The 13,761-nt window shown below is 40.2% G+C and overlaps 1 protein-coding gene across 1 annotated transcript in view; it reads left to right on the top strand.

Annotated features, from left to right (window-relative positions):
• Positions 1–13,761, top strand: part of MYO10 (myosin X) — a 254,463-nt gene that overhangs the window by 165,582 nt on the left and 75,120 nt on the right. The window contains exons 16-19 of the mRNA XM_073569433.1: positions 1,302–1,370; positions 2,568–2,650; positions 6,032–6,140; positions 6,262–6,342. Coding sequence (XP_073425534.1) covers positions 1,302–1,370; positions 2,568–2,650; positions 6,032–6,140; positions 6,262–6,342 — 342 coding nt within the window. The remainder of the gene's footprint in view (positions 1–1,301; positions 1,371–2,567; positions 2,651–6,031; positions 6,141–6,261; positions 6,343–13,761) is intronic.

Below are 13,761 nucleotides of genomic sequence, written 5' to 3' on the forward strand. Positions count from 1 at the left end.
TTGATGAAGCTGTTTGACAGTGATACGCGTGAGGCTCTCTCGCACCCCCGTGTATTGACATTGCCTCCCCCTGCCGCATTTCTCCCCGCCCCTTTTTATTTTCTCCTTATTTTGGGTAGACGGTTTTGCTTCTTATTGTCGGGTACTTTACCCTGCATGATTTTTTGACTGATTCATGTTTCTGCTTGGCAGCAGCTTGCCATCCCAGACTCAATAAGAGTTTTCTTTCCCCTTTGGGGTGGTTTTACATGTATGTGGGAGGGGGGCTTACTGTCCCTTTGCTTGGTATACCATTGAGTCCATGGCTGTGGTATTGTAGGTTTGTGGGGACGCCCACTATCAGTATGTCTATGGGATCTGCCTATGGGGTGCTGTGATTTCTTGGTTTTAATGGTTTTTAGCATGTTGTCTTGTTGTTAATAAAGATGTTTTTTACACTTTACATGTAGGTGGGCACATATATATATATATATATACGCTACGGTCTTTTTCTTATGGTTGCCAGTTGTTAGCTTATCCGTGCGCACTGTAGCACCCTACCTTTACTCACTCCAATATAGTTTGTAGTGCACCCTACTCTTCCAATATTGCACCATCTCAAGGAGGATCACAAGGAAATGGACAGCATGTGACTTAAATATGAGTGTCTGAGCAAAGGGTCTGAATGCTTATGACCATGTGATATTTCAGTTTTTCTTTTTCAATAAATTTGCAAAAATAGTCAAGTTGGGGTGCAGAGTGTACATTAATGAGAAAAAATGAACTTTTTTGAAATTACCAAATGACTGCAATGAAACAAAGAGTGAAAAATTTAAAGGGGTCTGAATACTTTCCGTACCCCCTGTATGCCCAGTTTTTTTTCTCTTTTCCACTTTTATTTTATGGTTTAAATAATTATATGCTTTGATAGATCAAATATGACAATATCAAATATGGGTTGTTTTTTTTTTCATTTTTTTATTTTATTGATGAAAACTATTATATGTTTTAGAATATTTTTACTACTTTAGTTTTTTAATTTTTATTGTTTTCTTGTGACTAAAATGTTCATTAAATCTCGGATTAACGAGTCAGAAATTGATTTACAGGATAGCCACCCATAGGTGGCACTAGAGAGACAAAACATTCTTCCTACAGATATACTGTATTATGACAATTCCCATTGATATTATTTTTATCACTGCCACTATTAATACATAATTATGTAATTATATTTTCCTATAGACACCTGTTACATACGTTTTTTGAAACGTTTCCTGTTTCTTTAGCTTTAATTTGTGGTGTATTTTTATTTTCTACAGAATAATTCCTTTTATGTGAAGCCAAGAGTTGCCGTTCACAACTTTGGTATAAAGCACTATGCTGGAGAGGTAACTATCGTTTCTTTGCCATGTATAAGTGACCGTAATGGTAGAGTAAAAGGGTCTGACACCGTAAGATGACAATGTCTACAGTGACATGTAAAAGTTTGGGCACCCCTGGTCAAAATTACTGTTATTGTGAGCAGTTAAGCAAGTGGAAGATGAAATGATCTCTAAAAGGCCTAAAGTTAAAGATGAGACATTGCCTTTGTTTTTTAGGCTATATACAGTATATATTTATAGTTATAATCATTCTTTGTTTTTTTTGTTGTTTTTTTTCATTTTAAAAATTACAAAAGGAAAATGGGCCAATACAAAAGTTTGGGCAGCCTTGGAGATTTAGGTTAAAGTAGAACTCACAATGATCGAAGGTGTGTGTGGAGAAAAATGGGCACAGAATTTTAGGAAAAGAACATTTCCTCAACCATTAAGCATGGGGGTGGGTCAATCGTGCTTTGGGGTTGTGTTCCACCCAATGGCACGGAGAACACTTCACAGATAGAGGGTAGAATGGATTCAATGGGATTTCAACAAATTCTTGATGCAAACATAACACAACCTGTAAAAAAGCTGAAGTTGAAAAGAGGATGGCTTCTACAAATGGATAATGATCCTAAACACACCAAAAATGATAATAGATTACCTCAAAAGGCACAAGCTGAAGGATTTACAATGGCCCTCACAGTCCCCTGATCTCACCATCATTGACAATCTGTGGCTAGACCTCAAAATAGCAGTGCATTCAAGATGACCCAGGAATCTTACAGAACTGGAAGAATATTCCAAGGAAGAATGGCTGAAAAACCCTCAAAGTAGAATAGAAAGACTCTTGGCTACAAAAAGCGTTTACAAGCTGTGATACTTTCAAAATGGGGTGTTACTAGGTACTAACCATACAGGGTGCCCAAACTTTTGCATTGGCCCATTTTCCTTTTTATCATTTTTAAAATGGAAAAAAATTAAAATTTAATTTATTTTGCCTAAAATACATAGGGAATTTGTCGCCTGTAACTTTAGCCCTTTTAGAGATCATTTCATCTTGAAATTTGCTTAACTGTTCACAATAACAGTAATTTTGACCAAGGGTGCCTAAACTTTTACATGTTACTGTTTGTGATTTACAATCTGATTATGTAGCCACTTTTCAATTAATATTTTACTAAGGTTATCTAGTCCTACAATTATGTCCTCTCTTCCAATTAAAAGGTCTTGTATGATGTCAGAGGTACTTTGGAAAAGAACCGGGACACTTTTAGAGATGACCTACTCAACCTTTTACGTGAAAGCAGGTAAGGAGCATTGCTGTTCTTATATACATTGTACCAGTATTATTGGAATGATCCATGCTTATACACATACTATATATATATATAGGGATGAGAAAAACTAAGTGCAACCTCTTGAATTCATTGTTTTCACGTATCTGTTACTTAAAGGGAACCTGTCAGCAGGATTATGCATAGTAACCTACGCAGTGTCAGGTCGGCGCTGTTATGCTGAATAAAATGAGTATATTCAAGTCTTACATTTTAACAATATTATTGTATATACACATTTTAGAGATACATATATGACTTAAGGTGGCCACAGATCAGATGAGAATTTTTGCCTGTGCTCAATTCATGGAGTGTAAGGTGGTGGCCAAGTCTCTCCAGCAATCTTCTCATATGTAGGGGGTGCTCCAGGTACCACATTGTTCAGAGTGCAGTTTCTCGGGATGCACCCATCATAGATCTGATTGCAGCTGGACTAAAGTGGCAGGTCTTGAGTATTTTGTAGTCCTTTCTCCTTTTGAAATACCAGCATCCAATCATAAAGTCAAGGGCAGCTATAATAGCAAGAATTGCAATTCCAGTAGTCTCTTCTGCACTGAGCCCCATGTGTGTCTGGCATCCACTGGCATTGTATGCCCCCAATGTACGGGATGAGCCAGAACGGAGCATTCTCCAAGGTTCACAGAACCAGCAATACAGAACTGTTTAAAACCATTACTTGACCCTTTACTCTCATCTGAATGATATGCTCGTGCCCTAAGGCGGGGTTCATGTGTGTGGTGCTCTGATTAGCTATTCATAATGCAGCCTGCTGACAGGTAACGGATCCTTCCCTGACCGGCCCCCTTGTTTGCATAATGAATACCATCACATACTGAAAAAAAAAAAAAAAAACTTACCTGCGCTGCAGCATAATCACATGTGTAATGTGCACTTATTCCCTTTTGCAGATTTATTTGAGCGAGGAAAAAGAAAAAAAAAAGTCATTTTGAAAATGGCGCCTGCGCAGTAGCAGCTATCGGTTTGTATAGAGATCTGATAGCTGCTGTTGCACAGGCGCGAGCGGCGCCATCTTGGTGGAGGACATTTTTTTCTTCTCCAGCAAGATGGCACTGCCTACGCAACAGCAGCTGCCGGATCTCTGTACAAACCGATAGCTGCTACTGCGCAGGCGCCCAGGTGCCATTTTGACTTTAAAAGAGATTAAGTGCACAGTAGCCATACGATTATGCTGCAGCGCAGGTGCCACGGCTGGCACTTACCTGCAGAAGCGTTTTTTTTTAATTCAGTATGTGATGGTATACATTATGCAGACTAGGGGGCCAGTCAGGGAGGGATCAGTGACCTGTCAGCAGGCTGCATTATCAATATATAATTAGACCACAACATACCCCGGCCCCGCCTTAGGACACGAGCATATCATTAACACAAAACTGAAAATAAAGATTAAGAAACAGCCACAAGACAGATTTCATCAACCAAGGTATCATTTTATTCAGTATAAAGCTGTGTTCCCACGTTGCAGAAATGCAGCGGAGTTGTCCGCAGTATTTCTGCAACTCCCCGCTGCGGGTAAAACGCATGCGGAATTCGCATGCGTTTTCCCGCAAAACACAAGCGTTTTGCAAGCGTTTTTAGCTTTCAGAATGCTAGTGCTTTTCCAAGTGATTTGAAGCATCGCTTGGAAAAGTGATTGACAGGTTGGTCGCGCTTGTCAAGTATAGTGCTTGACAAGTGTGACCAACTTTTTGCTATTGATGCTGCCAATGCACAACTCTCTGAAAGTTCCAGTACAGCATTTCAGTTGGATTAAGGTGTAGACTTTGGTTCAATGCAACCTCTTGATTCTTTCTGTTTTCCATATATTCTTATATATATTTGCAGTTGTGCTTTGGATCATTTTCCTGGTGCTTGATCCAGTTTTGGTCAAGCTTAAGCTTTTGAACATATGGCCTCACATTTGACTCTATAATACTTTGGCAGACAGAGGAGTTCATAGGCAACTCAATGGTTGCAAGGTGCTTTAGTCTTTTGGCTGCAAAACAAGCCCAAATCATTACTCTTCTCCCAGCATTGTGCTTGACCGTTGGTATTAGGCATATGTGCTGATATGGTTTTTTATCAAATGTAGCACAGGGCAACATGGCGAAACATCTTCACTTTGGTCTTATTTGTCCAAAGAACATTGTTCCAGAAGTCTTGTGGTTTCTTCAGATGCAATTTTGCAAACTTCAGCGATGTTATCATGTTCTTTTTAGAAAAAAAAAGGTTTTCACGTGCCAAATCCTTCAAAACAAGCCAGAATTGTTCAGTCATTTTATATTTGTCCTGTCACACACTTGATCATTTAATCTACTGAGGCCTTTAGAGTCTCAGCTGTAGCTCATGGGTGTTTTGCAGTTGCTCTAAGCATTCCATGCTCTGTCTTTAGGGTGCATTTTCTTTAACATACACTCCTCAGGAGACTGTCGACTGTCTTTAAGATCATTGTTAATGTATTTCCTTCTTGGAATTGTCTTAACAAACACTTGAACACTTTAGACCAGCAAATTGCCATAACTTCTGCTTTTATAGATTTAGTCACACTTGCTGATGAAAAGTTAATAAAGAACTTTTGATTATCAGAACCGGACTGCTACTTAATCCCCATAGAAAGAATAAAGGTGTACATTTTGGCATAGTTTTGGTAAATTGATAATGACACGGTATTGTTGTTCATGTGAGGTTGTATTTGCCTACTTGTTTTTCTTATTATGCTGTTATTCGTAAAAACTGTAAAATTCAAAGAGGGCGTACTTAGTTATTCTCATGACTTTAGGTAACTATGGGCATAGGTAGGCAGATATCTCCCTCATAGCTACCACAGCTCCTGAGCTGAGAGGAGACAGGTAAAATGTAAAAAATTCAACATCCCTAGGATCAACTAAACGCTGGATACTCGAAATTCCAAACCTGGGAAAGTACTTTATCTCCTGTTTGATAGTCCATTTCGCCTAAGAGTTCTGAGGGCCAAAGTGATTCTGAAGACCCCCAAGGGCTCCAATGCACTCATGCAGGGCTGACCCTTGTTTGCATCCCACCATTAGTCAATCCCTTAGCACTCTCCTAAAATTACATACAATAATTTTACATTTTTTTAATGCAGTTATTGAGTTATAATACAGTATAGGATACTTTGAAGCTTCTGAATGATCAGGTGCCAGACTAACAGACGTATACTATATTAGCAAAGCATGACCTTTAGTGCTGAATTATCGCAGCAATAATATAATCTCCAGGATTATGCAGTATGAAAATTGCCTAAAAAACTGTTCAGGAGTCTATTCATGTGTGCATGAATTATGAGTTCTTATTGCTGTGAAGCTACTGTCTTCTTGATTTTTTGTTTTTACCTAGACTTGACTTCATATATGACCTGTTTGAACATGTTTCAAGCCGAAATAACCAGGACACTCTAAAGTCTGGAAGTAAGCACCGGAAACCTGCCGTCAGCCTGCAGTTTAAGGTGTGTATTGGACTCCGACTGCCACCAGAGGGCACTGCTAGGAAGCCTCTTCTAGGCCTGAGTGCCAAGGTGAAGCTTATGTTTCTTCTGGGAATAATTATAAAGCTATTCTTTATTTTAGGATTCCCTACATTCCTTGATGGCAAAACTGAGCACATCTAATCCTTTCTTTGTGCGCTGCATTAAGCCAAATATACACAAGGTGAGATAGATCTCTGAATAATTAATGAAAACATTTGGATTTTTACCTTTTCTTCTATCCTGTTGTGCATTTAAAGCGTTAGTAGCCAAGTCCTGTACTTGGCCGTCTCCAGCATTCCCATAGAGAATGAACAGTGCAGGGGTTGAGGGTGCGCCCTTCCCCTCCGTCTGGGCTCTGCAAAGCCTGCAACCCAGGATCTGATACTTGAGATTTTTGAGGGTCACAGCAATCAGACCCCCTGCGATCAGTAACTTATCTCTGTCCCATGGATAACTTTTGATTCTCGGGATAACCATTTAATGTATTTTGAAGTGAGATGTCGCTTCAATGAATCATAAATAATTTTAGAAACATTACTGCTATTATCGTTTCTAGGAAATTATTATGTATCTGTCTCTATCCTTCTGTACTCCCTGTAAATGATGAGCCAATGAAGTGGTGTATTCAGCAAGTAACAGCTCTGTGTACAAGGTGTGGAAGCTGGAGCGCTGTCTCCATTACAGCATTAGGCTAAGACAATGACCCTTGGTATTACCATGATATAACCCCATATGCACTAAATAACACTGACGCTGGCTAGTAGCCGCTGCTTGGTGGCTCCCACCCGCTGATTGCAGCTCTGTGAGCTGTTACGGTCCGTGTCGTGATGTGAGAGTAGTTGGAGATTGGACAGATATTACTAGTGACATGTATAAAACTATAACTCCACCCAAAATACAGAACCCCTCCATTACTTGTTCGACCTGTTTTACCTGTGCAAGAACACATGAGATTCACTGTACATATACTGATCTGACTATTACTGGAAGCCACCACAGTGTCATTCATGAGCAGTCCAAACTAACTGACTGATCGGTGTCCCACATCAGCGGTTCGGGGAATGCCTGACCACTTCTTCATTCATTTTCTATGCGGCTTGCTACCATTAACAGCCGAACGCAGCACTAAGCAGTAGTGATGAGCGAACGTGCTCGGATAACGTCTTATCTGATCACGCTCGGGTGTTATCCGAGCATCTGGTTGTGCTCGAGTATTATGTTCGGGTCCCTGCGGTTGCATGATTTGCGGCTGTTAGACAGCCTCAACACATGTGGGGATTGCCTGTTATTTTTGGGGATTGCCTGTTATATTTTTATTTTTGCAAGATAAATATTATTCATATACTGTATAGTAATTGGAATCTTAATCAGTTAGTCTAGCATATATGTATGTGTATATATATATATGTGTGTGTGTGTGTGTTGAAGGATTGCAGTTGGATAAAATAACAAACTCACTATTGTTACCCCTACCCCGTCCAAGTCTTGGTATCGCTGTCCCCATCTTTGTAGATTGGCCACAGCGATGGGTTCATACAACTTATGTTACTGCTGCAGCCAGTCACTAGGCTGAATAGCCCTCCCATCGACATGACCGCTGAGCCCAGTAATTGGCTGCAGCCATGAGATGCTGTAGTTACAATACCACAGCTGCAGCTTGTCTACAAAAATGGGGGGAGCGGCAGAGAAACTGTGCTGGACCTGGGGAGGGTGAGTACAGTAGAGTTTGTTATTTTCTGCAGCTGTAAAAAAGTAACCCTTTGAACAATCAGCCTGTTTTGGTAGTGCCATGTTAGCGCTGTATCTCTAGACCTCAGTGGGGCTCTACTACACTGTATATGCCTCGGATTTATTAACAGCAAACAGAGGGTTATTTTGTATTAGGCTCTGAATAAGTCTGACAGATACAAGTTGTGGCATTCTTCACTTGCCATTATACAGAGGTGTTTTTCCAGAAGCATTATGTCCAGGGAACAGGAAATGACTAATATGGCAAATTCTTGTCCATGGGCACAGTACCCAGCTGGGGGCGCTACCTATAGCCATCATGGCACAGTCACGGCTCTGTTATGTGCACAAGCCGGTGCTGTATGGCCTTTGGACGTAAGCTGTCAAAGTAACACCTTAATTAGTTATCCTGTCTGCACATCAGAGGCTACAGTAAAGGTATTTTATATGTAAAACTGCCCCACTAAGGTACATGGAAAACCACCAGCTTTAATGTTATGGACTCCTTTCATGATACTTATATGACATATTGGGGAATTACTCGAATAATAATTGCATAATGCATGTTATTGAATGGAACATATACACGGGGGGATTATAATTGATGCAGTTTTTATTATTTAATGACTAAACCTACATTTAAGTCTGAAGGTGGGCTAATTTGCCCTACTTGTAGTTTTAGGGATTACGGATTTGTTCTTGTTTTGTTAACAAGGGCTACGCTTTGTACACCTGCCAGCGAGGGTTCGCGTTCCTCTGACTTCGCTTTCCATACATACCACAATGCTTTAATTACTACATAAATCTTCCTAATTCACCAAAAACCCGCACTCATTCAGATTGCCAGTCTCCTTCCGCCCCCGTGTCTTGTTTTTAATCTGAGAGGCTGGGTACCTTGAGTTACAAAATCTTACAAAGACATTCCTGACATATTTCAATACTATTGCCTGTTTGTGTGTCTTTGGTATGCCTCTTCTGTCTCGTCAGGCATGTCACCTCTCTTCTGTGTGGTGACAAGGTGCTCCACGGGTCTAAGAGGTATAAATTATTTCACACAAGGACTGAAATAAAGTGATTGATCATGTTCTTTATAATATTCATTATTTAATATTAGTGAACTGTGTTTAAACTATATATTTGGATAATACATATTCTTTTCTTTTACATAATACTTCACTATTTTGCTGAGTAGCTAATTTAACTGGGACCATCAGAGAACTTCTGACCCCTGTATAGAATTGCCCCTAGGGAGGTTAAAACTTTTACTTAGAGCCATCAGGGGACACAATCATGGCCATGACCATCAGAAAACATGCTGTCCTTACCTAGATCCAGCAGAGGACAAGCTGTTCTTGCCTAGAACCACAAGAAGACAAGCTGTTCTTACCTAGAAACAGCAGAGTACAAGCTGTCCTTACCTAGAACCCCCAGAGTACAAACTGCCCTTACCTAGAACCATCAGAGGACAAGCTGTCCTTACCTGGAATCACCAGAGGACAAGCTATCCTTTCCCAGAACGAGCAGAGGACAAGCTGTCCTTACCTAGAACCACAAGAGGACAGTGATAAGCTCTCCTTACTGAGAACCTCCAGAGGACAAGCTGCCCTACCTAGATCCCCCAGAGGACAAGCTGTCCTTACCTAGAACCCCCCAGAGGACAAGCTGTCCTTACTTAGAACCCCCAGAAAACAAGCTAACGTTACCTAGATACAGTATAGGACAAGCTATCCTTACCTAGATCCAGCAGAGGACAAGCTGTCCTTCCCAAGAACCACTAGAGGACAAGCTGCCCTTATCTAGAACCACCAGAGGACAAGCTATCCTTATCTGGAACCACCAGAGGACAAGCTGTCCTTACCTAGAACCAGAAGAGGACATGCTGTGTTTACCTAGAACCCCCATAGGATAAGCTGTCCTTACCTAGAACCACCAGTGGACAAGCTGTCCTTCACTAGAACCAGCAGAGGACAAGCTGTCCTTCGCTTGAACCAGCAGAGGACAAGCTGCCATTACCTAGAACCACCAGAGGACAAGCTGTCTTTACCTAGAACCACCAGAGGACAAGCTGTCTTTACATAGAACCACCAGAGGACAAGCTGTCTTTACCTAGAACCAGCATAGGACAAGCTGTCCTTCCCTAGAACCACCAGAGGAATTATGCTTTTGCACAAAATCATGAGTGCATAAACAAGACTAGTAAAAAATCATTTATATTGATACACTTACACTATTAATTGTAGTAATTAACCCAAGACTGTACTGTGTACAATAAATATCATAGATGGCCTCTGTTTCGCAGTTTATGTTCTATTGTTAAGAAGCAACTTAAAAATGTCACAGAATTTGAAATGGCGCACAGCAAATATGAGAAATTCTGGGCATACATCTTAGCTACAAAGAGTACACAGCAGCACTATGCAATCATTGGATGCATGAAGTCCAACATAGCTACAAAAATTATGATGGTCTTAGTTTTTTTTATCAGAATTATGTAATCCCACCCAGCGACAAGGTGACCCCACTTGGATGGAACCCTAAATTCTACAACCTTAACATTACATCTGCCTAGGTCTCTAATAAACTGGGTAGAACATTCCCCACTTTATGTTTTAGTTGCAACCTGAATGTCCAAAGCCATTTTCTCTGCTTCCATGTCATTCACTTATTCCATCTGACATGCAGAAACATGTTTCCACTACCTAAAATAACATCTGCTCATTTAAAGGTGACCTATCAGGTAAAAAAATAAAACAATATTCACCTGCAGACATAGTGGTACTCTGCAGGTAAATAACATTTTAAGCCTTTTCAGCTGGTTTCTGGAAGAGCGGCTACAGGGAGAAAACAAATTTTATTCTTCCTGCAGCCGCTCACTTACCGCTGTACCAATGGGACATTGCCGCTCAGCACACAGTGAGCATACTAAAATCACTCCCATATATTCATTGACATCCTGCGCTACATGCAGTACACGCTGCAGAGCAAACTGTCAGTCAAGGAGAAGGGGCGAGTGATTACAGCGCTACAGACCCCAATGTCTCCCTGGTGACTGAAAGCAAGCAGCTGCAGAGAGAATATAACTTCATTTTCTCCATGTTCCAGTTAGAGAGCCGAACATGAGTGCAGATATAAAGGAGGAAAGGAACGTTTTTAATGTATCACTTGTATCATCAAATCCTATGACAGGTCACTTTCCGTGTAAAGCACCTGCATCCTTTTATACAATGTCGCTTTGGGATAGATTCCAGACGTCTGTATTTCTACGCTCGGTGCAGAATATTATCAGAGCTTCTTAAGTCAGAGGAACGTAGTAAATTGCACAAATAGATATCTGATCAGCATGTACTGTGTGAATGTGGCTCTAAGAAAAATAGCCTAGCACAGTGATTAGCATGGGGAAGTGTTTCTGTACTGTTCAGCACATGTGGGTCAATCACTGATGTCAATGGCGTCTGACCCATTATCTGGCACAATGCCCTGTACGGCCAGGCTTCTGTCTGCAGCCCCAACTCTCCTCCTCCACCATTGTTCATGTTCCATCATTGGACTTTGTGTACACTGGAGCTGTGTCCTCTGTGGCCTCACTCTGGGGAAGTGGGGCGCTCAGTTATGGCACAGATCACAGTGCGGCAGCTTGTTTGTCACTTTTCATGTAGAAAATAGGACAGGGCTTCTTTTTGTAGATAAAAGGACACTTTTTCTTTCAGTCACATGGTTCTTGCAAATGAGAAGTCTCTCTGTGGTAGACAGGCGTTCTTCACTAAATATACAGTAGATATAGTTATATATTAGTACCTGTATATATATTATAGTGGATGATTGGTATGATCATTTGATAACAATGATACTATTTTTAATTTAACATAGACACTGTAGCTAGGTTAGATTGATAGGGCTGTAATAGATAGATAGATAAATAGATACATGGATAAATATAAGATAGATAGATAGATATGAGATAGATAGATAGATAAATAAATAGATACATAGATAGATAAATAATATATAGCTATGAGAGATAGATAGATAGATCTATAGATCGATAAATAGATAGATAAATAGATCTATAGATAGATAGATAGATAAATAGATACATGGATAAATATAAGATAGATAGATAGATATGAGATAGATAAATAAATAGATACATAGATAAATAATAGATAGATAAATAATAGATAGCTATGAGAGATAGATAGATCTATAGATAGATAAATAGATAAATAAATAGATCTATAGATAGATAGATAAATAATAGATACATAGATAAATATAAGATAGATAGATATGGGATAGATAGATAGATAGATAGATAGATAGATAGATAGATAGATAGATAGATATGAGATAGATAGATGGATGGATTGATAGATCGATAGATATAGATATGGGCAACATTCGTCCAATAAGTGAAAAATATATGGTGCCTTTCTTAGTGCATATCCAGTAGAAACGTTTCAGTTCATCATAAGGTGTAAATGAATGGTTCTATATAGTATATCACAGACATCGGGTCATAAACAGTGATTAATCAATATTGCCATTAATAAAGCATAAAGTACCCAGTGGGCATTCCATAAAGAAGTAATGTGACAGTGATAATAAAACATAATATATATATATATATACACACATACACTTTTCAAGTGAATATAATGGATCAAAAAATACATAAACATGTGAATTGAATAATTAACAGCAGGTGTGTGCATTATAATGATAATTATGGGACACACCTCATGGAAAATCCTTGTTCCTGTGACCCAGCTAAACACCGTGCCCGGTGCCATCAGGACCCTAGTGCGCCTGTCTGTCACATGAATGGGCAAAAGGCCAGTCCAGCAAAGGCATCCCCAGAAGTGACATATTGCATCTGCGCTGAGCACTATAGTCATCCCCTAGCGCCATGTCGCGTGAGGGCAGAGCACTCTGATCAGTATAAGACCCTGGCACACGCTCCCTCATGTGTGTCAGGTCAGTGGCACCATCTTTGATGTGACATACAGATGTTCAGATTTGATTCTATTGAGTTAAAAGAGAAAAGAGTATGTCTCTATGAAGGTTTGACCTTGAAAGTTAGCAAGATTACTATCCCAAATAAAATGGAGAGACAAAGAGAAAAAAATATATTCCAAAACAGGGACGGGTAAGGATGGGATTCACACTGCCAATCTGGGTATAATCCAAGCATTATACATGGATGAGTAATCATGATGAGCCCCTTCGCCCCTAGTGCTGCTTCTGTTCCTGGGGTGGGGTATAAGCATTTCCTATAGATACTGGATAGACGCGGATCCAGTCCTGATACAGATGTCGTTCTGCCAACCTCTGAAGAGCAACAATCTACAGAAGATGTAATCACCGGAGAGACGGACTACAACTTGGTGCACAAAACGTCTCTTCCTGGAACCTCCCTGAGAAAGCCCTTAAAAGACGGCAAAAGAATGAACACATGCATAACAATGTCAAGACAACTTCAGGCTTCGAAAGCCATGGAGTGGTTAAAAGAAATGACTGGTCCATTAATGTCATTCCAATGCTGCAAAAAAAGTAAATGAACCTGTGTTACAATGCATAGAGTGAAATTTGCGTAAAATGTGGACAATTTTGCAGTGAAATTGACAGAAAGTATTTAGTGCTGTGGATTTCACTGATGGTTTTATGCCGCAAAAGTCCGTCATGGGATACATGGGCATGGGGTACATGGGTATGAGGTATGTGGGTAGAGGGTACGTGGGTATGGGGTACAGGGGTATGGGGTCCATCGGTAAGGGGTATATGGGTATGGGGTAAATCAGTAAGGGGTGTACGGGGTACATGGCTACGGGGTACATGGGTATTGAGTACATGGGTATGGGGTACAGGGGTATGT

Source organism: Dendrobates tinctorius, unplaced genomic scaffold, assembly GCF_039654945.1.
Source record: "Dendrobates tinctorius isolate UK_male_01 unplaced genomic scaffold, ASM3965494v1 ptg000025l, whole genome shotgun sequence".
Classification (NCBI taxonomy): domain Eukaryota; kingdom Metazoa; phylum Chordata; class Amphibia; order Anura; family Dendrobatidae; genus Dendrobates; species Dendrobates tinctorius.